This window comes from Somniosus microcephalus, chromosome 3, assembly GCF_052327205.1.
Source record: "Somniosus microcephalus isolate GS21.2 chromosome 3, FLI_Smic_1.0, whole genome shotgun sequence".
Classification (NCBI taxonomy): Eukaryota; Metazoa; Chordata; class Chondrichthyes; order Squaliformes; family Somniosidae; genus Somniosus; species Somniosus microcephalus.
This window is the reverse complement of record NC_140989.1, coordinates 160,463,052-160,488,409: the sequence shown is the minus strand read 5'-3', so window position 1 is coordinate 160,488,409 and position 25,358 is coordinate 160,463,052. Positions and strand designations below refer to the sequence as shown.

General features: G+C 45.5%; 2 protein-coding genes across 4 annotated transcripts in view; one reads left to right on the top strand and one right to left on the bottom strand.

Annotated features, from left to right (window-relative positions):
• Nucleotides 1–6,486: 6,486 nt before the first annotated feature.
• Nucleotides 6,487–22,802, top strand: rnaset2 (ribonuclease T2). Of its 3 annotated transcripts, none has more exons than XM_085981803.1 (10): nucleotides 6,487–6,507; nucleotides 9,256–9,372; nucleotides 12,250–12,310; nucleotides 13,873–13,934; nucleotides 17,201–17,258; nucleotides 18,262–18,326; nucleotides 20,130–20,243; nucleotides 20,672–20,717; nucleotides 20,814–20,888; nucleotides 21,378–22,802. In XM_085981803.1, the coding sequence occupies exons 2-10, from the start codon at nucleotides 9,272–9,274 to the stop codon at nucleotides 21,567–21,569; spliced, it is 774 nt and encodes a 257-aa protein (XP_085837929.1). In that variant the 5' UTR covers nucleotides 6,487–6,507; nucleotides 9,256–9,271; the 3' UTR covers nucleotides 21,570–22,802. The 3 variants fall into 3 exon arrangements, with proteins under 3 accessions (XP_085837929.1, XP_085837927.1, XP_085837928.1); XM_085981801.1 differs by lacking the exon at nucleotides 6,487–6,507 and adding an exon at nucleotides 6,517–6,695; XM_085981802.1 differs by lacking the exon at nucleotides 6,487–6,507 and adding an exon at nucleotides 6,705–6,741.
• Nucleotides 22,803–23,903: 1,101 nt separating this feature from the next.
• bud23 (BUD23 rRNA methyltransferase and ribosome maturation factor) overlaps nucleotides 23,904–25,358 on the bottom strand; it is a 32,236-nt gene continuing 30,781 nt past the window's right edge. The window contains exon 12 of the mRNA XM_085981798.1: nucleotides 23,904–24,769. Coding sequence (XP_085837924.1) covers nucleotides 24,715–24,769 — 55 coding nt within the window. The 3' untranslated portion in view covers nucleotides 23,904–24,714. The remainder of the gene's footprint in view (nucleotides 24,770–25,358) is intronic.

The following is a 25,358-nucleotide window of genomic DNA, read 5'->3' as shown; positions in this document are numbered from 1 at the left end:
CACCCTGGTCCACTCCTCAATCACCCCCAACAGCCCTTCTCCTTCACCTGGCACCTTCCCGTGCAAGCGCAGGAGATGCAACACATGCCCTTTTACCTCCTCCCTTCCCACTGTCCAGGGCCCCAAACACCCCTTCCAGGTGAAACAGCGATTTACTTGTAATTCTTGCAATTTAATATACTGTATTCGCTGCTCACGATGCGGTCTCCTCTACATTGGGGAGACCAAATGCAGATTGGGCGACCGCTTTGCGGAACACCTCCGTTCAGTCCGTAAGGGTGACCCTGAGCTTCCGGTCGCCTGTCACTTTAATTCTCCACTTCACTCCCACTCTGATCTCTCTGTCCTCGGCCTATTACATTGTTCTAATGAAGCTCAACGTAAGCTCGAGGAACAGCACCTCATCTTTTGATTAGGCACTTTACAGTCTGCTGGACTCAACATAGAGTTCAACAATTTCAGATAATAATCCCTGCCCCCATTTTTCATGCAGTATGATTTTGCCACTCCCATTTGCAACATTTTCACAGCATGTTCTTTCAATTCCTTCCTCCCCTCCCCCCACCCCGTCTCTGCACCTGCTTAAAATCTGTTCCATCTCCAGCTTTTTCCAGTTCTGATGAAGGGTCCCAGACCTGAAACGTTAACTCTGTTTCTCTCTCCACGGATGCTGCCTGGCCTGCTGAGTATTTCCAGCATTTTCTGTTGTTATTTAAGATTTCCAGCATCCGCAGTATTTTGCTATTATACCTTTTAATGTAGTTTCCCAATCTACCTTAGCCAACTCGCCCCTCATACCCACATAGTTTGCTTTGTTTAGATTTAAGACCCTAGTTTCGAATTTAACTAAATCACTTTCAAACCCAATATAAAATTCTATCATATTATGATCATTCTTCCCTAAAGGCCCCTTTACTACAAGGTTATTAATTAACCCTTTCTCATTGTACAATACTAGATCTAAAATAGACTGTTCCCTAGTTGGTTCATCAACATACTGATCTAGGAAACTATCTTGTATACATTCCATGAACTCGTCCTCCACACTATTACTGCAAATTTGGTTTCCCCAGTCTATACTGAGATTAAAGTCCCCCATGGTTACTGTATTACCCTTGTTACATGCATCTCTAATTTCCTGATTTATATTCTGCCCTACATTACAACTGCTGTTTGGGGGCCTATAAACAACTCCCACCAATGTTTTCTGCCCCTTGCTGTTTCTTAGCTCCACCCAAACTGATTCTACTTCTTGATTATCAGAGCAAAGATCCTTTCTCTCTACTGTCTTTATCCCATCCTTTATTATCAGGGCTACCCCTCCTCCTTTTCCATTTTGCCTATCTCTTCTAAAAGTTAAGTATCCTGGAATATTTAGTTCCCAACCTTGGTCACTTTACAACCATGTCTCTGTTATGGCTATTAGATCAAACCTGTTAATTTCTATCTGCGCTATTAATTCATCTATTTTGTTGTGAATGCTTTGCGCATTCAGATATAGTGCCTTTAGCTTTGACTTATTTCTATTTTTCCCTGATGTCACCTTCGTCACTGATGCCTTTTTACCTTTGTTTCTCTCTGTCCTTTCCTGACCCACTCTGCTTATTTTTACCCATCTCTCTTGACATCTCTCTCACTGCTTTTAAATTAACTTTTTCCTGAATCCTCCCCCATCCCTCCCGCCACCCCTTCATTAGTTTAAAGCCCTGTCTACTGCCCTAGTTATTCGGTTCGCCAGGACACCGGTCCCAGCTCAGTTTAAGTGGAGCCTGTCCCGACGGAACAGCTCCCTCTTTCCCCAGTACTGGTGCCAGTGCCCCATGAACTGAAACCCCTTCCTCCCACACCACTCTTTGAGCCACGCATTTAAACCTCTAATCTGTTTGTCCCTAAGGCAATTTGCCCGTGGCTCAGGTAACAATACAGAGATTATTATCTTTGAGGTTCTGCTTTTTAATTTTTATCCCAGCTCCTCAAACTCCCTCAGCAGAACCTCATTCCTAGTTCTACCTATGTCGTTGGTTCCTACGTGGACTATGACAACTGGATCCTCCCCACTCCAAGTTCTTCTCCAGCCGTGAGGAGATAGCCTTAACCCTGGTACAAGGCAGGCAACACAACCTTTGGAACTCTCGGTCGCGGCTGCAGAGAACAGTATCTATCCCCCTGACTATACTGTTCCCTACCACAACTACATTCCCTTTCACTCCCCCCACTTGAATGGCCTCCTGCACTATGGTGCCATGCTCAGCTTGCTCATCCAACCTGCAAGCTTTTCCCTCATCTACACAGGCAGCAAGTACCTCATACCTGTTGAACCATGGCAAAGGCTGAGGCTCCTCTAGTACTGCACCTGGGGTTCCCTTACCTGTCTGAGTTGCAGTCACACCCTCTTGTCCCTGACCACTAACCAGACCTGTACCACTACCTAACCTAAGGGGTGTGACTGCCTCCTGGATCGAAGTGTCCAGGTAACTCTTCCCATCCCTGATGCCCCGCAATGTCTGCACCTCAGACTTCAGCTCAACAACTCTGAGCTGAAGTTCCTCAAGATGCATACATTTACTGCACACGTGGTTGTCCAGGATCACAATGCGTTCCACACACTCCCACATGCTGTAGTTGCGGCACACCGCCTGCACTGCCATCCCTATATGACCTTGTTTTATTTAATTAAATTTAAACAAATTTGTAATTAGGTAACTTAGTTTACAGTGTAGTTTCTGGACTACTTACTTGATCTAGATTAAGTTAAGGGTGCTGAAATTAAATATCTACCTATCTATAAAGGAGTGCTACACTGTCAGAGGGGCAGTAGTGAGGGAGTGCTGCACTGTACAGAGAGTACTGCATAGACAGACGAGCAGTATTGAGGGAGTGCTGTAGCGATAGCAAAATACTGCAGATGCTGGAAATCCGAAATAACAACAGAAAATGCTGGAAAAACTCAGCAGGCCAGGCAACATCCGTGGAGAGAAATTATAGTCGACGTTTCGGGTGAACCCTTTTTCAAAACTGGAAAGGAAATGAAATAGATTGAAGACAGGGCTGCGATAGAACAAAAGAAGTAAAGAGACATTAAGAGGTATTCAAAACCAGACGAGATGGTAATAGGACAGTGGAGACAAAAGATGGCTCAGATTAGGTGTGAAGTGTACTGGCAGGATGAGAGACAGCTGCCACGTGGGAGAGAGAAAAAAAAGGAAAGGGGGGGAAAAGGTAAAACCCAAAACAAAGGGGTGGAAAAAAAATATAAGTAACAATGTAATAGGGGCCGAGGTTATGATCTGAAATTGTTGAACGCGATATTGAGTCCGGAAGGCTGCAAAGTGCCTAATCGGAAGATGAGGTGCTGTTCCTCGAGTTTACGTTGAGCTTCCGTGGAACAATGCAAGAGGCCGAGGACGGTGAGGTCCGAGTGGGAATGGAGCGGTGAATTAAAATGACAGGCGACCGGAAGCTCGGGGTCACCCTTACGGACTGAACGGAGGTGTTCCGCAAAGCGGTCACCCAATCTGCGTTTGGTCTCCCCAATGTAGAGGAGACCGCATTGTGAGCAGCGAATACAGTATACTAGATTGCAAGAAGTACAAGTAAATCGCTGTTGCACCTGGAAGGGGTGTTTGGGGCCCTGGACAGTGGGAAGGGGGGAGGTATAGGGACAGGTGTTACATCTCATGCGCTTGCACGGGAAGGTGCCAGGCAAAGGGGAAGGGCTGTTGGAGGTGATAGAGGAGTGGACTAGGGTGTCTCAGAGGGAGCGGTCCCTACGGAATGCTGAAAGGGGAGGGGAGGGGAAGATGCGTTTGGTGGTGGGATCACTTTGGAGGTAGTGGAAATGGCAGAGGATGATCCGTTGAATGTGGAGGCTGGTGGGGTGAAAGGTGAGGACAAGGGGAACCCTATCGTGGTTCCGGGAGGGAGGGACAGGGGTGAGGGCAGAAGTGCGGGAGATAAAACGGACACGGTCGAGGGCCGTGTCAACCACAGTAGAGGGGAATCCTCGGTTGAGGAAAAAGGAAGACATGTCGGAAGCACTGGTGTGGAAGGTGGCATCGTCGGAGCAGATACGGCGGAGACGGAGAAACTGGGAGAATGGAATAGAGTCCTTACAGGAGGCGGGGTGGGAGGAAGTGTAGTCCAGGTAGCTGTGGGAGTCAGTGGGCTTGTAGTGAATATTGGTCGATAACCTATCCCCAGAGATGGAGGTGGAGAAGTTGAGGAAGGGAAGGGAAGAGTCAGAGATGGACCATGTGAAGGTGAGGGAAGGGTGGAAATTGGAGGCAAAGTGAATGAAATTGTCTAGTTCAGGGTATCGGAAAAAGAGGTGAGGGAGGGGACCCGAGTAGGACTGGAACAAAGAGTGTTCCACGTATCCCACGAAAAGGCAGGCATAGCTAGGACCCATGCGGCTACCCATAGCAACACCTTTGATTTGGAGGAAATGAGTGGAGTTAAAGGAGAAGTTGTTCAATGTGAGAACAAGTTCAGCCAGGCGGAGGAGGGTGGTGGTGGATGGGGACTGGTCGGGCCTCTGTTCAAGGAAGAAGCGGAGCGCCCTCAGGCCATCCTGGTGGGGGATGGAGGTGTAGAGGGATACGTGGAACACTCTTTGTTCCAGTCCTACTCAGGTCCCCTCCCTCACCTCTTTTTCCGATACATTAATGACTGTATCAGTGCCGTTTCCTGCTCTCGCCCCGAACTAGACAATTTCATTCACTTTGCCTCCAATTTCCACCCTTCCCTCACCTTCACATGGTCCATCTCTGACTCTTCCCTTCCCTTCCTCAACTTCTCCGTCTCCATCTCTGGGGATAGGTTATCGACCAATATTCACTACAAGCCCACTGACTCCCACAGCTACCTGGACTACACTTCCTCCCACCCCGCCTCCTGTAAGGACTCTATTCCATTCTCCCAGTTTCTCCGTCTCCGCCGTATCTGCTCCGACGATGCCACCTTCCACACCAGTGATTCCGACATGTCTTCCTTTTTCCTCAACCGAGGATTCCCCTCTACCGTGGTTGACACGGCCCTCGACCGTGTCCGTTCTATCTCCCGCACTTCTGCCCTCACCCCTGCCCCTCCCTCCCGGAACCACGATAGGGTTCCCCTTGTCCTCACCTTTCACCCCACCAGCCTCTACATTCAATGGATCATCCTCCGCCATTTCCACTACCTCCAAAGTGATCCCACCACCAAATGCATCTTCCCCTCCCCTCCCCTTTCAGCATTCCGTAGGTACCGCTCCCTCCGAGACACCCTAGTCCACTCCTCTATCACCCCCAACAGCCCTTCCCCTTCACCTGGCACCTTCCCGTGCAAGCGCAGGAGATGTAACACCTGCCCCTATACCTCCCCCCTTCCCACTGTCCAGGGCCCCAAACACCCCTTCCAGGTGAAACAGCGATTTACTTGTACTTCTTGCAATCTAGTATACTGTATTTGCTGCTCACAATGCGGTCTCCTCTACATTGGGGAGACCAAATGCAGATTGGGTGACCGCTTTGCGGAACACCTCCATTCAGTCCGTAAGGGTGACCCCGAGCTTCCGGTCGCCTGTCATTTTAATTCAGCACTCCATTCCCACTCGGACCTCACCGTCCTCGGCCTCTTGCATTGTTCCACGGAAGCTCAACGTAAACTCGAGGAACAGCACCTCATCTTCCGATTAGGCACTTTGCAGCCTTCCGGACTCAATATCGAGTTCAACAATTTCAGATCATAACCTCGGCCCCTATTATATTTTTACTTATATTTTTTTCCACCCCTTTGTTTTGGGTTTTACCTTCTCCCCCCCTTTCCTTTTTTCTCTCTCTCCCACATGGCAGCTGTTTCTCATCCTGCCAGTACACTTCACACCTAATCTGAGCCGTCTTTTGTCTCCACTGTCCTATTACCATCTCGTCTGGTTTTGAATACCTCTTAATGTCTCTTTACTTCTTTTGTTCTATCTCAGCCCTGTCTTCGACCTATTTTATTTCCTTTCCAGTTTTGAAAAAGGGTTCACCCGAAACGTCGACTATAATTTCTCTCCACGGATGTTGCCTGGCCTGCTGAGTTTTTCCAGCATTTTCTGTTGTTATTTGAGGTAGTGCTGCACTGCCAGAGGGGCAGTACTGAGGGAATGCAGCACTGTCGGAGGGGCCATCTTTCGGATAGGACATTAAATCTCTGCTCTTTCAGGTGGCTGTAAAAGAACCCAAGGCAGTATTGGAAGATGAGCAGGGTAGTTCCCCCCAGTGTCCAATATTTATCCCTCAACCAACATCACTAAAAACAGATTATCAGGTCATTATCACATTGTTTTTTGTGGGGTCTTGCTGTGTGAAAATTGGCTGCCGTGTATCCTACATTAGTACAGTGACTAGTAATTAGTTCAGTAATTGGCTGTGAGCGGCCTATATAAATGCAAGTTCATTCTTTCCCACTAACCAATCGTCTCTATGTACCTCTCCTAGTTACAGCACTATCTCTATGATCCTTTCCTGGATACAGCACAAACCAGTGAGTCTCAGACCCTCCCACTGATAAGTGTCAATCTGAACCCCACCCACTAACCAGTCTGAGCCCCGCTCTCTGGCAGTTCTGGCCCCTCCTACCAGTTGAGCCTCGCCCACGAACGAGCTGGGCAACCACTTGTCCCACGTGATCAGCCGGAGCGGTGCTTTTTGTTGTCAGGAGGGTCGGAGAGGGTGAGTGAGGGGCGCAGTGTGTCGGGGATTGCTCGCCAAGCGTAGGGTATGGAATGTGTAGGATGCAATGTTGTGGAAAGCTGAACGCTGACGGCAGCACAGTAAAAATCCGCGAGTTGGAGGAGCGGGACGGCAGCTGGGACTGTGGGAACCGGGAGACGGGACAGCGGGCGGGCTGCAGACTCGCTCCCCCAGTTCCTGTGGTTCTGGGTGTGTGGGACCCCGGTATAGGGGGTTAGTGCCGCCTGGAGGGGCTGGCCCCGGGAGTAGATGGGGCTCTTGGAGTGCCTGCAATATACCTGGATAATAAACAGATCCTCCCGGTCGAATAGCTGGCAGTGCAGGCTCGCACATTAAGGGTAACTACTGGGATGGTATACAGACCTACCCACTACACCCCAGCCCGAGACAGTACCTTCATGAATAGAGGGCAGAAAATGTTGGTTTTAATATAAAATCCTCATAACAAATTATGATCCTGGACTGGTAGTTTAAGTTGTTCTTTTTTGTGAGTTCGTGACAAACTTGTTATGTTTGATGTGCAGTTTTAAATGTGAATATTGTGTGTGTGTGTGTGTGGAGCAGCAATAGTGCTTAGCTGCTCACGTTGAATAGTTTTTTTGGGAAGTGCTCAAAGACTGGTCTCTCCACAGTGGGAGGGTTGTGTCAGGTACCAGTGCCGTGTTTGAACTTGTATGGGTGTGCAAGTGGATGTACGGCAAGTTGCAGCAACACCACATCACATGAGCTTGGGTTAGGATTTCCTATGTCCGCTTTAATTCAGCAAAATACTGGAAATGCAGAGCAGGCTGGTCAGCGTCTGAAAGGTTAATATTTACGGTGGGATCAGAAAATAAAACAAAGAAAATTAACACTGGATGGGGAGTGAGGGTTAGTGGGCGATGGATTCAAGTCTCTTGTATCTAGTCACTTTTGACCCGGGCCAGCATTCCTCCCTCAACCAACAAAACCGATTATCTGGGCATTTACCTCATTGCTGTTTGTGGGATCTTGCTGTGCACAAAATGACTGCTGCGTTTGCCTCTAACAACAGTGACTACGCTTCAAAAGTACTTCATTGGTGTCAAGTGCTTTGGGACTTTGAGGATGTGACAGACAATAATGACACTCATTTGACAAAGATGAGTGTTCAGTTTAAACAAGAATCTAGGCATAATACGATTTAAGTTTGTATTTAACATTTAATGAGACAAATCTTGTGGCCAATTACATTTTACATCCATTTATTTTTATGTCCAATTCCAGTAGTTAGGCAGAAGTAACAAAGATTCCTATTCCTACTCTCGCCTCGGAGTCAGAATGTTGTGGGACTTGAGCACATATAATCCAGACTGACACTTCCAGTGCAGTACGGAGGGAGTGCTGCACTGTTGGAGGTGCCGTCTTTCGGATGAAATGTTAAACTGAGGCCCCGTCTGCTCTCTTTGGTGGAGGTAAAAGATCCCATGGCACTATTTTGAAGAAGAGCGGGGCAGTTCCCCTGGTGTCCTGGAGTTAGCTCCTGATCACCGTACATTGACCCTGATGGGAAGTGTGTGTCAGGTGAGGAGAGGGTTTGACGTGGATGAGATGAGGCTTCAGGGTAAGATGCCAACGCTTGCTCATGGCTAGTCTCTGGCTAGTAAAAGGATTCAGTCAGGATTCCTACTCCTAATCATAGCTTCAGTTCCAGTTAGATAGCCCGCACTACCTGAATTTGTCAGTATTTATTGCCCAGCCCTGGTTACCCTGAGTTTATTAAGAGTCATACACACAGTGTGGGACTGGAGTCACAGACTGGGTAAGGGTGGCAGGTTCCCTTCCCTGAAGGACATTAATAAACCAGATGGGTTTTTATGACAACCCTGCAGTTTTCATGGTCACATTTTCTGGTGCTAGTCCACAAATGACCAGATTTCATGAACTCAAATTTTGATGTGATTTGAATTCACGGCTCCTGGGTTGCTAGTATAGGTCCAGAATCACCAGGCTAACGTATCCTTGTAATGGCTACTTGGGCACTGCACTGAAGTTCCCAATGGATTGGCCCAACAAGGATCAGAGAACATTGGAAAGAGCTTTAAAATCTTTGGTTTAAAATTATCATCCTTGTTTTCAAATCCCTCCATGGCTTCACCCCAGTCTATCTCTGTAATCTGCTCCAGCCCCACAACCGTCCAAGATATCTGTGCTCCTCTAATTCTGGCCTCTTGAGCATCCCCGATTTTAATCGCTCAACCTTTGGTGGTCGTGCCTTCAGTTGCCTAGGTCCTAAGCTCTGGAATTCCCTCTCTTTCCTCCTTTAAGACGCGCCTGAAAACCTACCTCTTTGACGAAGGTTTTGGTCATCTCTCCTAATATCTCCTTATGTAGCTCAGTGTCAAATTTTGTCTGATAATTTTGTGAATTGCCTTGGGATGTTTTACTATGTTAAAGGTGCTATATAAATACAAGTTGTTGTTAACTTGTGCCTGGAACTCTGACATTTGGATGCAGGCACCTAAGGAATGGTGAAACACTGGACAGCATTAATCTCCCAATCGTATCTTTTTGCTCGCAGGACAAGTTGACGTGAAATGACTTTTCAGAAAGGCTCAGGAAACCAGAGGAAGCTGGTGTTTGCCTGGATTTCCCTGCCTTTGCTTGTTGCCTTTACTCTCCCTGAAACTTCTGGTTGGTAAGTGTGACACAGAATGTGGGGAAACTTTGTCAAAAGTTACAGTGCTGACATCCCCTGAACTTACTAGAAATGACCAGTGTCAGTCTCTCTTTAGAAAAGGAACTCGAGGAGTCTGCTAGAATGAGTTTGTGGTAATATGAACTAAATGGTACAGTTTTAAATGGGCTGCAGGAGCAGAGAGACCTGGAGGTTCACAGACACAAATCTTTGAAGGTGGCAGGACAAGTTGATAAGGCTGTTAAAGAAGCATATGGGATCCTTGGCTTTATAAATAGAGGCCTCGAGTACAAAAGCAAAGAGGTTATGCCAAGCCTTTATAAAACACTGGTTGGGCCTCAGCTAGAGTACAGGTAGACTATCCTTTATCCGAACTTCCGAAAACCTCTCAAAACCGAAAGTTTTTTTGTTCAGCGTAAGTCGTGCGCACGACATGACCAGAGTGGCGCACGACTTACGCTGAGCAGGGCAGAGGGTCACAGAGTTCCCTCCTGGGTAGGAGATTGCAGGCCGAGCCGGGCAGTGTGAAGGAGGTACCGGGAGAGTGAACCCAACAATACAGCGGCCCGTCCGATAGCTGCAGCGGCCCGTCCGATATTCTTTTCTCCCCCCGAACCGAACCGCGGCCCATCCGATATTCTTTTCTCCCCCCCCCCCCCGCCTCCCCCCCCCCCCCCGCCGGACCCCGACCCCCCCCCCCCCCCCCCCCGGACCCCCCCCGACCTGAACCGCGGCCCGTCCGATATTCTTTTCTCTCTTTTTTCCCCCCCCCGACCTGATTTGCGGGCCAGCTTAGTAGGAGTCAGCCGATAGCCGGCTTTCCAGAGAAGCAGGAAGGGGAATGAGACACGGAACAGTCGCAAGAGGTAGCCTGAACTTTTACAATTTATATTAAATACAAATTTCCCAAACTTATGATAATACCTTCTGAAATCCGAAAACCGAAACTCAGCTGGTCCCAAGGCTTTCGGATAAGGGATAGTGTACCTGTATTGTATCCAATTCTGGGCACCACACTATAGGAAGGATGTCAAGGCCTTGGAAAGGGTGCAGAGGAGATTTACTAGAATGGTGCCAGGGACGAGGGACTAGAGAAGCTGGCATTGTTCTCCTTGGAGCAGAGAAAGTTAAGGGGGATTTAATAGAGGTGTTCAAAATTATGAAGGGTTTTGATAGAGTAGATGGGGAGAAAATGTTTCCACTGGCAGGAGGGTCGGTAACCAGAGGATGAAGATTTAAGATAATTTGCTAAAGAGCCTGGGGGGAGATGAGGACATTTTTTTTTAACATGAGTTGTTTGCTCTGGAATTCACTGCCTGAAAGGGTGGTGGAAGCCGATTCAATAGTAACTTTCAAAAGGTAATTGGATTAAAAACTTGAAAAGGAAAAACTTGCAGGGCTGTGGGGAAAGAGCGGGGGAATGGACAGCTCTTTCACAGAGCTGGCACAGGCACGGTGGGCCGAATGGCCTCCTGTGCTGTACAATTCTATGAATTACTTGAAACCCGCTGTCTGCCCATTAGCTTCGCTCCAAATATTTTGTTTCTGTAGTTTTGCAACCTCTATTTTGAAAGCACATCCTCATATTCTGAGCCCTAATGTTCTTTGCTTTTGGTTTGAGTCACAGCGTGGTGTCTCACTGATCATGCTGGTGAATGTTTTGAGCTGAGCGAATCACTTTGTAAACCAGCCCGTGCCTTCGCCTCGGCTGCTGTGTGCAGAGTTTAGAAACTTCACCTCACAATTCAAAGTTGGGAGCCAAATCTTGAAACACTTTACTAATCGGTCTTTCAGCAGCAATAAATAGCGTGGCTTGCAAACGGTTTCTGATCAGCGGAAAGGTGACAGGAGTTTCAGTGCAGTAACTAGGCTTCTTTGCTGATGAAACACTTAAACAAGATTGGACGTAGGTACAAGATTAAACACAAGAGATTTAGGACAGAGAGCAGGAGAAACATTTTTACACCGAGGGTTGTGAGGCTGTGGGATGCATTACCGGAGTTAGTGATTGAAGCGGAGACCATGTCAACATTTAAGAATGGGTTAGATAGGTGGATGAAGGAAAAGGGGGAATAAAGGGATGTGGGCACATGGAACTAAGACTACTGTTTGTGTGAGGGATATACACCAGCACAAACTGGTTGGACCAAACGGCCTGTTTCCGTGCTGTAATTTCTATGTAATGTGTGAGAGTGGTTATTATATATGACTTTAAAAACATTTCATTAAAAAAAAATAGTTCTTTATATTTCCATCACCCTCCCCTCCCTTCACTTCTCCTTTCCTGAAGACAGGGACTCTGTGTGTTGGGGTACGATTCCCTGAGTGCCAGCAACCCTCTGATAGCTGGCCAATCTTGAGTTATGACCCCAGATGGTAAGTGGCAACTGACTATTCAGCTGTTGGGGCTGCACACTTGACCCTGATCCTGTCCACGTGCAGATTAAGCTTCCAGCACATGTTGCTGAACAGTGATCAGGAACAGAAACCCAAGTTGAATTTTCCCCATCTCTTCCCCTCTCCCATTCCAGGCACCCCAGGTTTCCCCCTCTCCGCTGAGCCAAGATTGGCTAACTCCACCTAGACCAGGGATTGAACCTGGGGTCATCTGACCTGTACAGTCCATTACTAACCTAGTGGTGTATCTCACTCACTGAGCAACTCAGGCTGTTACTCATCTACATTATGTTCAGGTAGGGTTCAAACCTCCGATAAAATTGAATTGTGGCGCAATAAACAGTGAAAACAAGTGCTAGTTATAGTCTCTCTTCACGGATGCTGCCTGACGTGCTGAGTGTTTCCAGCATTTTGTTGTTTCAGATTTCCAGCATCTGCAGTATTTTGCTATTGTGCTAATTATGGTCTGTTCTCTCGTAGTATGAAACACCCATGGCACAGCCTCATTTTGTCTCATCAGTGGCCTCAGACTGTGTGTTTGGTGAGTCTGCATCTGTTAGTGTTGTGGGGTCAATTGCTTATACTTTTCCTGCTATGTACTTGGACTGAAATTTAAAGAGACAGTGACCTTCTTAAAAAATAAAATCAAACGTGCAAAGTGTGATCATTTATGTGCTTTTGTTTTATTCTGTCCACTTTGTCACTTTTTTTAGTTACTGAATATTTTGCTTGATCAATTTGAGTCAATTGGTTGCAAAAGTTGTTTGTGAATCAGCTGAATTATTGACCACAGTTTGACACTGAATCATCTGTTGAATCAGCTTCCTTATACTGGAGCTCAGTGACTCACTTCAAGCCTGTCCCAGTGCTTACTGCTTAAATGAAAATATTGAAAACAAAATGGCTGTAACTCCAGCTCTGTGACTTTATTCAGTGACTAGCTGAGGCCTACAGCCCATGAGTGACCCGGGTTCGATCCCAGTTTTGGATCAGGTGGGGGGGGGGAAATGCTGCAGTTGGTTTCGGTGCCTCTGGGTTAGGGGAAGGGGGCATTGGCTTGGGTTCATGCTCCAGATCGCTACCCAGTGACTCCTGCCTGAAGTGGGCGGGACATCTGGGGCGGGCAGCCTGCGATTTCCCCCATAGTTGTACAGTCTTCTGCTTGCCGCCAAGGTTCACACCCGACTGTTGACCCGCCTGGGTGCTATACTAAGGTACTAGATGTCAGTCGGCACCCTTGGAAACAAAGGAGTCAACACTGCCAGGGGAGGAGGGGAGAGAACGGCATAGAAAATTGGTGAGGGAAACTCTTATTTGTGAATGGAACATCATAAAAGGAAACTATGCCGACTATGATTCTTTAAAAAAGGGTGACAATGAGACTCCTCCTTAACAATAAAACAGTCTTTGAGGTTTTCTTTTGGGCTACTTTTTTTTGTTGAGAGGTTTAAGTGACCCATAGCGATCTTCGGGAAGAGCCTGATCAAGTGTACAGAGTGGAGGGAAGAAAAAAATGGACACCGACCTGAGAAGTGAGAGCGAGAAACAGACGTTGGGAGGAAGAGGAGAAAGCATGATCCAAGACTTGTTCTAAGGAAGCTTTTGACAGCAGGGAAGGAGGTGACCAAGCAGAGTGACCCGGGAAAGGGAATTGCAAAAGGGGTGTTTATTTGAATACTTCCAATTGTTCTTCTAACTGTCAGATGTGACCCAGGAAATGAGGCCAGTGAGTGGCTCTGAACTCTCAGCATTTTAAGGGCTGTCTGGTTGAGTGACCTTGGGCAAAGTAAAGGTGCCACATCTTGATATCTTTTCCATACACATGGTCTTTCTCCAGAATAAGGAGAGCTTTATGCCATGACAAGATAATTGCCTGGATTTCAGACAGCTGGGTGCCAACAGGCTGATGTCCAGGTTGAGTAGTTCCCTGTTTGAGAAACTCCAGCACAGTTAGGGTTGCAGTGTTTGTGGTTTTTATTGTGTAAATGGACATCTAGTGCATGATAACGTCAGTAATCCAGAGCTGTGACTTTATATCAGAGCATACTTTGAGCTGGCCCTAAACTTTGTGAAAAGTCATTTTATATCTTTTACTTCTCGCAGATGTGGAAAGACATTTGCAAAGTTCCTCCTCACATTAGCTACTGGACTGTTCACGGACTCTGGTAAGCAGATACTTTCATTCATGGTCTAATACGAATAGTGTGACGTGTGTGTGATTCCTTGTTCACTGTCTGTGTGGTGTCTTATCACATCTTAAAGCACTTCCCAGCCAATGATTTACATTTGAAGTGCAGTCACTGTTGATTTGTAGGCCAATTTGCAACAGAGCAAGATCCCACAAACAGCGAATGAGATGAATGACCAGAGAATCTGCTTTTTTGGTGGTGTTGGTTGAGGGAGGAATGCTGGCCAGGATTCTGGGAGAGCTCACCTGTTCTTCTTTGAATAATGCCATGGGATCTTTTATATCCACCTGAACAGGCAGGTGAGGCTTGGACATCTCGGCTGGAAGTTGGCAGCTCCAACAGTGCAGTACACTCTCGGGACTGCTAGTGTCAGCCTAGATTATGAGCTCAAATCCTGGAGTGGGGTTGAAGCCATGACCTTCTGACTTCAAGGTAAGAGTGGTACCAATGGCGCCATGCTGACACTTGATAATGACTAAACATAGGCCTGCGTTTTTTCCATGTTGGTTGGCGCCTTTACATACTACTGCCTGGCCTGAGTTGTTACCAAAGAGGAGGGAAGGATATGCCTTAACTTGAGTAGAGGACTACTTTACATCTCTAGCCATTTGCCCCATGGTGTGTTATATAGGTAGTAATTTTTAAAACAGAATAAAGTTGGACTGCCTCTGATTACCCTGATGTTCCATTAAATGCTGTGAATCGGGGACATTTTTGCAGCTGTACTTGCCCAGGACCCAGGTCAACCAAATCTAAATTGATTGTTTCTAAATCTTGCTCTTTTCCACAAAGGCCCATCGGTTTTCATTGGTCAAATGCCACACTCAATCATCCACAGGTTACAGGGCCACAAGTCTATTCTGGTCTCTTCAGTGTTAGTTTCAAGCTTAGGAAATTAAATTAAGTAAATCTAGTTATTTGTTGATGACACCAGGAAAAAAAAACATGAAAAACTGGCAGATTGTCGTAAAAACCCAACTGGGTCACAAATGTCCTTCAGGGAAGGGAACCTGTCGTCCTTATCGGGACTGGGCCTACATGTGACTTTTTAAAAATTCATTCATGGGATATGGGCATCGCTGGCAAGGCCAGCATTTATTGCCCATCCCTAATTGCCCTTGAGAAGGTGGTGGTGAGCCACCTTCTTGAACTGCTGCAGTCCGTGTGGTGAAGGTGCTCCCACAGTGCTGGTAGGGAGTTCCAGGATTTTGATCCAGTGACAATGAAGGATCAGCGATATATTTCCAAGTCAGGATGGTGTGTGACTTGGAGGGGAATTTGTAGGTGGTGATTTCCCATGCACCTGCTGCCCTTGTCCTTCTAGGTGGCAGAGGTAGCGGGTTTGGGAGGAGCTGTCAAAAAAGCCTTGGTGAGTTGCTGCAGTACATCTTGTAGATGGTACACACTGCAGCCACCGTGTGCCGGTGGTGGAGGAAGTGAATGTTTAAGGTGGTGGATGGGGTGCCAATCAAACGGGCTGCTTTGTCCTGGATGGTGTCGAGTTTCTTGAGTGTTGTTGGAGCTGCACTCATCCAGGCAAGTGGAGAGTATTCCATCACACTCCTGACTTGTGCCTTGTACAGGAAACTTTGGTTTATCCGGAGGTTGTATGTCCGGAATACTCGATCTAACGGCAAAAATCAGGAGCCGTTTTCTATAAGTTTTTTTAGTTCTCGTTCTTTTTTCCCCCCCCAGTCAGGCACTGCAAGGTCTGTAGCTATAGCAACAGCTTTAGCTAGAGACACTTGCAGCTCTTTAGAAGCTGTTGCTAAGCAACAGTGTTTGTTGTCAGATACGGAGATGAAAACCTCCGTATGCTTCAACATTAACTTTGTATGTCCGGCAGTTTTGATAGATCGGCAACACGCCGGTCCCGTATATCTCAAAGTTTCCTGTAGATGGTGGCAAGGCTTTGGGGAGTCATGAGGTGAGACACTCACCGCAGAATACCCAGCCTCTGACCTGCTCTTGTAGCCACAGTATTTGTGGCTGGTCCATTTAAGTTTCTGGTCAATGGTGACCCCCAGGATGTTGATGGTGGGGGATTCGGCGATGGTAATACTGTTGAATGTCAAGGGGTGGTGGTTAGGCACAATCTTGTTGGAGATGGTCATTGTCTGGCACTTGTGTGGGGCGAATGTTACTTGCCACTTAAGTTGTCCAGGTCTTGCTGCTTGCGGGTACGGACTGCTTCATTGTCTGAGGAGTTGCGAATGGTACTGAACATCGTGCAGTCATCAGTGAACATCCCCACTTCTAACCTTGTGATGGAGGGAAGATCATTGACTCCACTTCCGTGCTATGTGGTTAACTTTCTGAAGTGGCCTCACAAGCCATTTAATTGCACAATGAATCACTTGATCAACGAGAAATGAGCAATAAATGCTGCCTTACCCACATCCTGAGAGGTTTTTGAAAGCCTCTTCCTTAAATGTATGTACAGTGGGCTCATTGATTTGCTCATTCCACCAAATGTCATTTGTTCATCACCCTGTGCTCAGCTCCAATTGTGAGAGAAACTTATTGATGATCCAAGCAACAATTTATGCAATTGGCTAATCAAAAATATTAACATTGCATCAAAATCCAACTAAACAAGAAATTAAATACTTTGCAGGATTGCAAAGGGAATCGAAATAATATTTCCTTCCTGTAACAATAGCAGTTTGGGTATGAAAATTCCATATGTTGCCTTAACATGAAGTACCAATTTTTAAATTAACAGCAACTTCGATCCAGATGGGAGAAGCAGGTTAGTCTGCAAGATGAAAGTTCCAAGTAGAGTTTCAGCCCTTGAGATGGGTTTTTTATTTGGGAACAGCAGTCAAATTTGCCCTGTGTACCTAACTAGCAACAACTGAAAGTAATTCATTGTCTGAACTGTTTTGGGACATTTTTCAGAGATGTGATAAAATGCAATATTAATTTTGTTCCATTCTTTGTCTGTTTGTTTCACCCACTTCTCCCATTCGCTCTCTTTCTTTTGCTGATTTTTTCCTCTTTCCTCTCTCTCTCTCTATCTCTCCTTATTTTGGGAGGGAGAAAGATAACTGCAAATGCTAGAAATCCAAACTTAGAGAAGTCCTTTGATGAAGGTGAAATGTTAACCTACTCCTCAGGCAATGTGTTGTTTTTATTTCACGACTATCTTGATTTAAAAAAAAAAAAAAAAAAACTTCCTCAAAATAAAGCAGGTCCTGACGAAATGAAGCAATTGTTTTTTTGTTTTTTTTTTAAAACAGGCCCAAAAAAAATGAGATGTGCAATAACTCCTGGCATTTCAACATCAAAAATGTTGAGGTGGGTATTTCGCTTTATTTACATTGGGGTTGATGCTGTGGGGCTCTCTGTACATTTACTAAAGCAAGATGGTATTTGCTATTTTGAACCAACATGATGTGTAATTTGAAATAATAAGCTGGGTTTTATCTTTTGATTGAAGTACATTTAACGTACCCTGTATCACTATCATTACATGGAATACTTAACGGACTCTGATATTTACATGTGCTTGATTCTACTTAATTACCAGCACTAATTGATTGGGAATGGGGGGAATGAGCTGTGAAGCAATAACATTAAAAGGAAATTGTGCTGTATCATTGGTTTTAAAGCTGGATTCACACTTGGCTGTAGTGTTGGTGAGAAGGGGTTTTGCTTTCACTGCAGTTGTAGGGTTACATGTAGCCTGAATCCGGACTCCAGGTCTGACCTGATGACAGAGTAAAGCGAAGCGGAGAGCGAGCACCTGGAGGAGTTAGTCTCACTCTGCTTCCCTTTGGGGTCAGTTCAGTCCCTGACACCTGACTTTACACTGCAAGTGAAACTGCTTCTCTGACACTAAACATGTTGTGTGAATGTGTCATTGATCAGGACTGACTTCTGTAAGAGTGAATGATAACATGAACTTAAAATAAACTCTACCTTGTTCGCAATCTGTTTGGCGTGCAACTGGTTGATTTTGGATTTCTGTGAGCTCTGGGTAGTGAAAACTTTAGGTTTCTCTGATTAAAGGTGAGTGGCTACATTGTACGTTCAGTTAGACTGGGTCTCCGCAGCGCAGGGAGTCCAAACTGTGGCCTCCTGACCGTTGCAATCCGGCCTTGAAAACCCGGGGACTAGGGGTGCTGAGCAAGTTTAAAATAGAGGATCCAGTGCGGATTGGTGATGGGTGGAATATGTAAGAATAAAGTCCCACTGTTTGTATTCTGTGTCTGAGTCAGTTCCACTGCAGCCCTCGGTACGTTTACAGACTGAAGGGTGATGGTGCTGGTTACAGCTTCTGACGTTTGTTTATCTGCAGGACATTTTATCTGGATTGGAGCACTTGTGGCCTGATGTGCTACATCCCAACAGTACTCAGCTCTGGTATGTCTGTGTTAATGTTCTGTTATTCAACGCAACCAGTAGGAGATTGGGACTCTTGGGTGGACGTTTAACACTAGTTGAACAAAGCTGTCTTCTGTTCTGTGCACAAGTCCCACTCCAAGATTTGAGCATACAATCCAGGCTGACACTCCAATGCAGTACTGAGGGAGTGCTGCACTGTCGGAGGTGCCATCTTTCAGATGAGAAGTTAAACCGAGGCCAATGCTCAGTTTGATTCTAATCTACCCCTCTACAAACGATTAATTAATTTGCTCATCTGAAAGATAAGCGCAGTGCAAGTGTCTCAGGGCATCTGTGGTTCATGGATTCCCTGCAGTGCATTTAGCACTGAGCCCCAGACAAGTACCCACGTGGAGTCTCATGCAATCAAACTCTGAACCAAGGGCCCAGTCAGTGTCATCTCCCCGTTCGACAGCAAGTGAACGCGGGACCATCTCTGGTGCAGCAGTCAGCGTGCAGACCTAGGGTGGGTGGGTCAGGTATTCAGCCAGGAGCCAAGACCCGTTCTATCGTTTCTCCTAGAATGGTAGAGAACAGAAACAGGCTGTTCCACCTATCGAGTCTGTGCCAGTGTTTTGCTCCATGACCCACCCAGATTGATCCTACATTCCAGCTCGGTCCCCGTACCCGTTTAATATTTATCTTCCAGCGACTGTCCAATTCCTTTTTTAAAAAAAAAAAAAAAAAAAAAAAAAAATTTCTGGACTCTGTAGTTTGTGGCAGAGAATCCCATATTCTAACCCCTCTCTGGAAAGAATGTTTTTTTTCTAGCCTCCTCTAATTCTTTTTCAGATCATATTAAATTTGCGCCCCCTCATTATTGTCTCGAGTCATGGGGAAAAATCTCTCGCTGTTTATCTTATCGTAATCTCTTCCATCTGGTCTCCCCATAACCTTCTCAGCTTCACAAGAAAATCCCTAGCTTCTCATTTCTTGTAACATCCTGCAGGCCTCTTGGTCACAGCCTTGCAATCCTTTGTCCCTGTATTAAGCCCATCTTGTGGGCTGTCATTTAGTAACCTAGAGCCACTAAAGCAGATGTAAGAATTAATATTCCTTCTTGGTTTTGACTGCAGGAGGTAGATTAGTTCCAACCAATGCTAAGTAGAGGGCATGCTTGAAGATAATGAAAATGTACCTCTGCTCCCCGAGAGGGGAGTTATACCAACTCGTGTTACTGAGCCGTACCGATCAGGAAGGCTCTAGTGTTGATCCCCCATCTGTACTGAGTTGGCTCTATTCAGCCAGGGCAGTAATACAGGCATTCTATTTGCTTTCAGTGCTATGGGCTCTGAAGGAGGAATTGGCCAGGGTTCCTGCTCCTGGTCATTATTACAGCCCCTGTGGCTTTCTGCTCGAGAGAATTCAGTTTGCTGCCTCCCCACATGGTCGAATAGCCTGGCAGCCATCACTCTCCAGGCTCACAGATAAGAATGACCCTACGGGCTTGGCAACAATGTCTATTTGCATTTATACTGCGTCTTTAACTTAAAAATAAAATCCCAAGGCACTTCACAGAGGTGTAATCAGACAGAAATGGATGCTGAGCTGAAGGGGGAGATATTAGGAGGGGTGACCAGAAGCCAGTTCAGAGGTGGGGTTTAAGGAGGAGAGGTAGCCATGGAGTCAGACCTTGACACAAGCTGAGAAAATTGGAAGTATAAGAAAACCTCTCAGCGACATAGTGAAACCTGGGCACCCGTCAGCCTGGAAGGATGGAGAGGAGCTGTTCCCACTCACTACATCTACCTGACATTTTGGGTCTCATTCTTTTCTGTGCAGGAAACATGAGTGGCAGAAACATGGAACCTGTGCAGCTACGCTGGAATCCTTAGACTCCCAGGAGAAGTATTTCGGTAAAGCACTGGATCTGTATCAAAAGCTGGACTTGAACAGGTAACCCATCTCCCCCTTTCAATAGATTTCAGACTGTGCCAAACACCTCTCAACAGACTAACTCCGCTCCTCTGGGCAGAAATTTGGCTAGATTTTTCTCCCAAGTCCTCAGACGTGTCTAAAGCCGAAAGCAGACGAACAGAGGTATACACCAGATGAGCTAACACTGCTTTTGTTCTATTTGTGCACTCATTACCTCCCAAACAAAAGTGTCTCTGGATTTTTTAACCCATTTCCCAGTCGCCTCCATCTCTCTCCTTGCTCCCTGCGATGTGTGAATACATCATTCAAAAAGGGGTCACTACATGCTCAGTCCTTCTATTAATGATCAGAATAAATCTGTTTTCAGTCGCTGTCCTGATGTTTCACTGGAAGATATTCAGGAATTTACTTCCCAGTGATTGACTTTTCTTTTAAACTTTATTCAGTGCTCTTAAGAAGTTTGGTATATTGCCATCGTCCAAGTATTACATGGTAAGAACTCACTGCCATTTGTCCTTTTGAGCACCTTGTTTTTCTGCTGTGCTTTGTACACTTTGCTGTAATTCTCACTAACATTCTCACTTTTAGGCAGAGGACATTGAAAAGGCACTTGTGTCAGTCTATGGGGTAATACCGAAGATTCAGTGCCTGCTTCCTACTCGGGTAATTCCTACTTTGTTTGTGACCTATGTAGTTCTGATCAAAACCTGGTTTCAGATAAATTAAAGTTGCACTAAGATCTCAATTTTACATTTGATTTATCTTACTGCTGTACCAGCAGAATCCAAATCTGGCTTTATATCTTGCCCAGCCAGTCTGACTGATGCGTTGAGGGATTATTTCTGTACCGGGAGCAGTAGGTCATGTTGATGGGATTGCAGGGGAGATTACATGGGAATCATTTGGTGTCTGCAGCAAGTTTTAATCTCTCCAGATCTGGGAATTAAGGTTAAATAGTGATTTACAATTCAAAGAGTTGGGTCTGCAATTCTTTGCCAATCTAGTTGAAAAGGCTTTGCTTGATTTATAAATTACAATCTTGTGATTTAAATGCACTTTAGTAGGGAGACAAATTTTGTTTTGTTTTTACTTTAGAAAAGAGACGAGCTTGGAGCTCAACTGTTTTTTTTGTTCCCTCCACTCCAACCACAGGGCGTGGCAGTGCAAACACTGGGCCAGATCGAACTCTGTTTCACCAAAGAATTTCAGCTGCTGAACTGCAGAGAGGCTGCACCCAACATGCTTGTCTCCAAGAATGACAGACAGCACACTACCTATTCAGGCCTTTCCGTGTGTGACCGTAACCTGCAAATCTATTACCCTCCGATAGAACACCTGGACTGAGGGTGTGTGAGAAGGCACCCGTTACAGTGCTGGTATCCCATGCAGAGTATGGACTGTTAATTTGAATATAGTGGCAAACTTTAATAATACAGAAAACGTTGGCAATGCACAGCGGATTAGCCAGTGTCCAAAGAGAATTTCTAGCATTTAATGTCCTTTTTATCTCTCCAAATTTCAGGTATCTCCAATACCACTAACACTGATTTTTGTGTGGCATTACTCAAGACAAAAGATTTTAAAAATTGATTTTGTAGCTTAAATCTTTACTACTGCCAAGATAAAGTAATTTTTTTTATATCCCTCATTTTAAAATGGGCTTGCCTTATTGTGGGTACAGATTAATCTAGATTATAGTCACCAGTTTATCTTATCTTTGGTGTTGGACTTGCAATGCATTTAATCAGAGCTGGTACGTGCAGACAGGAAATCAAATAACTGTCATCAGTGAACAGAAAGTAAAACCTGCCTGCAGGACGAGGAATGCAGTGAGGTTTTCACCTTAAAGCTTATGCAATTTAGAATATGTTTGCTTGTTTCTCCTCTTTCTCCCCCCACCATGTCAGCCAAGACATCATCTCACTCTTGCTGGCCACCAACTGCAGCCAAGAGGGCAGCGTGCCCACCTTCGCCCAGGGCTGCTGCTCCTAAGTGCACAACAGCTCATATGCCCAGCTTCCACCCCGTGGGAAAATGCTGGGTCTTAAACTTGGAGCTTCCTCAAAACTGATGGATAGTGGGCACAACTTTGCACCCCCCCACCCCCACCCAACCACCAGGTGGCACAACATTCAATCTGCCTCTGTGCTCTTTCAAAAGACAGGGAAGACTCACTTGCTGCTGGTGAGTGGCTGCTTTGGAAGATTTGAAACTTTTCATTACACTGTGAACATTTTCTCCCTCCTGGGTTTTGTTTGAAAGAGGTGCTTGTTTGTGTACTTACCTGAATGTTACTAGCTGGAGACATCTCTGTTCACCCACCCCCGAGGGCTTTCATGTTTTTTAAAGATGTTGGAGATCGAAGATGGGTTTTAAAGCTTCTAGTGTACTTTTCAAATGAATGATTAAATCAAGCTCAGTATCCCAGGCAGTGGGAACTGTTCTGCCTCAGGTGAAGTCACTATTGCTGTTTCCAGATCCACTTTTTAAAACTCTGAAGCCCTTTTGTGACTTGCATAACATTTCATTGAATTTTTTAAATGTAATTCAGTAAATTAAAGTTAATTTAAATTAAAACTTTGGCTGTGTATATTTTAAACTGGTGTCATTAGCAGTGGCCGATTTCATAATTCCACAATGTGTCAGATTCTTGATAGACGAACTTGTCTTTAACATAGAAAAACATCCTGAGGCATGATCAAAAAATTGACGGCCAGCCAAAGGCGAGATTAGGGTGGGTTTTAACTAGATGTAGAGGGTGTGAGGTGAGCATAAATTTTCTCCAGCATCAGGGACAGACAAATGCAGCCTGTGAACAATCAAGACTTGTACAGTGAAACGTGCAAATTAGACACCTTGGGGTGGCATCAGCTGTTGGATGTACTGTAGAAATGCAGTAGAATGGTGCGTTCTTTACCCAGCATCCATATCGGTAGAGAAAGCACTTTATCCTTGGGACACAGAGCGTGCTTTCTGTGCTGCTGTGGATGCTGGGTAAAGAGCTCCCATTCCACACAACCTGCTGACTTCATACACTTTCCTCGTGAATTTGTGGGCAGAAAGGAAGCAAGCTGTCGAGGGGAAGTTCCATATACAGTAGCTTTGCAACAAGCTGTGTCCTATTCAAAGTTGTAAAAGGGTTTGGTACTCTGAAGGCTGTCTGCAGTTCATAATTTCCAGAGTGTCTCTTGTATATTTAACCATGCAAATTTTTGTGGTCTTTAAGTGTCTGTTTATACAGGTACTGTTCAGCCAATGAGATGCCCTGCATGATCTAAGGGAGCTGCAGCACTGCTGTAAAAGCAGCATGCATCAGCACAACCGTATATACTGGGCCAACTAAACACCTCAGCTTTGGGAACAATCCATCCCTTTCCATCATGTAGTCAACGTGGCCTCTTACTCTAATTTTTAAAACTACAGGGAACAGGATTGGGGGAGAGGCAATGAGTTGGGACAAGATAATAGGCACAGTATTCCTCTTCACAAGAACTCTTCCCAGTGAGATGCAGGCAGACCATCACTTTAAATCTTATCTAGTTGCATTTGAGGACAGTTGGCTAATCCCACTCGTCAATAGAAAATGCCACAATTCTACACAAAAATTCACTAACAGTTCTCGCCTGTAGAATTCAAACATGAGCGAAGTAAAGCTAATAACATGTACTACATTGCAGATTTTTGAATATATTTGTGTAATTTAAAACTCTGCCAAGATTAACAAACATCATAAATTGCTGACACACTTCACTAATCCTGCAGCTCCAACACTGTGCTTCAATTCACAGTCATTTCTTCAGTGAGCAGCTCTCCACAGCTTCATTAACAGGATCTTTCAAACATACTAACCGGAAGACTGGAGTAGGATTGAATTAGAAAAATGGATCATTTTACTCGGGTGCAGACAAGATTAGCTGAAATTCACATCAGCAGATACTTCACACACAACCACCAGATTAAATTGTCCTACTTATAACTGCAGGCAATCAGTATAAATGTCACTTTTATACAATGATGGTGGCTCACTTGCCATCATTCACTGAAGCAGCAGCGATTGTGATCAGTTATCTAGGAATTGACTTCTGCACTCGCACAACAGGGTTCGAAAGAAGTGACACCTTTTCTTGCATAAGGGCATGACCTGTTCATCAAATGATGATATTACAGAGGCTCTGTCACACTCACTTTCTAGCTGTGTAGCCTGGGATACTGAGAATTCTGAAAACAAACTGTTTACTATTAACAAAACCAACAAGTTACTTATGAAGATCCTTAGAAATGGAAAACTCAGTCCTGGTAATGGTTTGGTACATCCATCAATCAATGCAGGTCCATGTGGAGTTGTGAATTTAACATTATCTAGGGTTGCAGGGAATATCAGGGCCACTCTCAGCCCTGGGGTACTTTGTGCCTTCTTTTACTCTGCTGAAATTACAATCAAAGAAAACTCTCCAAACCAAAAACCAAGATGTCCCCAGTCACTTCCACCCTAAAAACAGGTCTTCCTCTTCCTTCCGGTGTATTTTGTGTCATTTCGAACAGTCCTAGGGAGAGGGAAAAGAGAAGTTAAAAATCTGCACACACCAGTAGTATACATCAACCTTTAAACTGTATCCTACATATGCAAAAACACATTCACAATGTCTCTCCAATTTACTTCAAAGTGGATTTTTAAGTACCTGAAGTAAACAGATATTCAAGCCTTACTCATTTGTACAAGTTAAAAGGAAAAGGGCAGGAGAACGGGATTCGAATGGACAGGGCCAGTTGGAGATAGCACTTGTTTTCATACCATATCCCAGAGGAAGAGACAATGCTGAAATCCTGACCAGAAACTGAACTGGACCAGCCACATAAATATTGCAGCCACAAGAGCAGGTCAGAGGCTGGGTATTCTGTGGCAAGTGACTCCCCAAAGCCTTTCCACCATCTACAAGGCACAAGTCAGGAGTGAGATGGAATACTCTCCACTTGCCTGGATAAGTGCAGCTCCAACAACACTCCAGAAGCTTGACACCATCCAGGACAAAACAGCCCGCTTGATTGGCACCCCATCCACCACCGGCGCACCATGGCTGCAGTGTGTACCATCTACAAGATGCACTGCAGCAACTTGCCAAGGCTTCTGTGGCA

Excerpts from the sequence above, each read along its gene's own strand:
- rnaset2 (XM_085981803.1), top strand. The coding sequence starts at position 9,272 with ATGACTTTTCAGAAAGGCTCAGGAAACCAGAGGAAGCTGGTGTTTGCC. Across the intron at positions 9,373-12,249 it reads CTCCCTGAAACTTCTGGTTG|TATGAAACACCCATGGCACA; the intron begins GTAAGTGTGACA and ends GTTCTCTCGTAG. Across the intron at positions 20,718-20,813 it reads CATCGTCCAAGTATTACATG|GCAGAGGACATTGAAAAGGC; the intron begins GTAAGAACTCAC and ends TCTCACTTTTAG.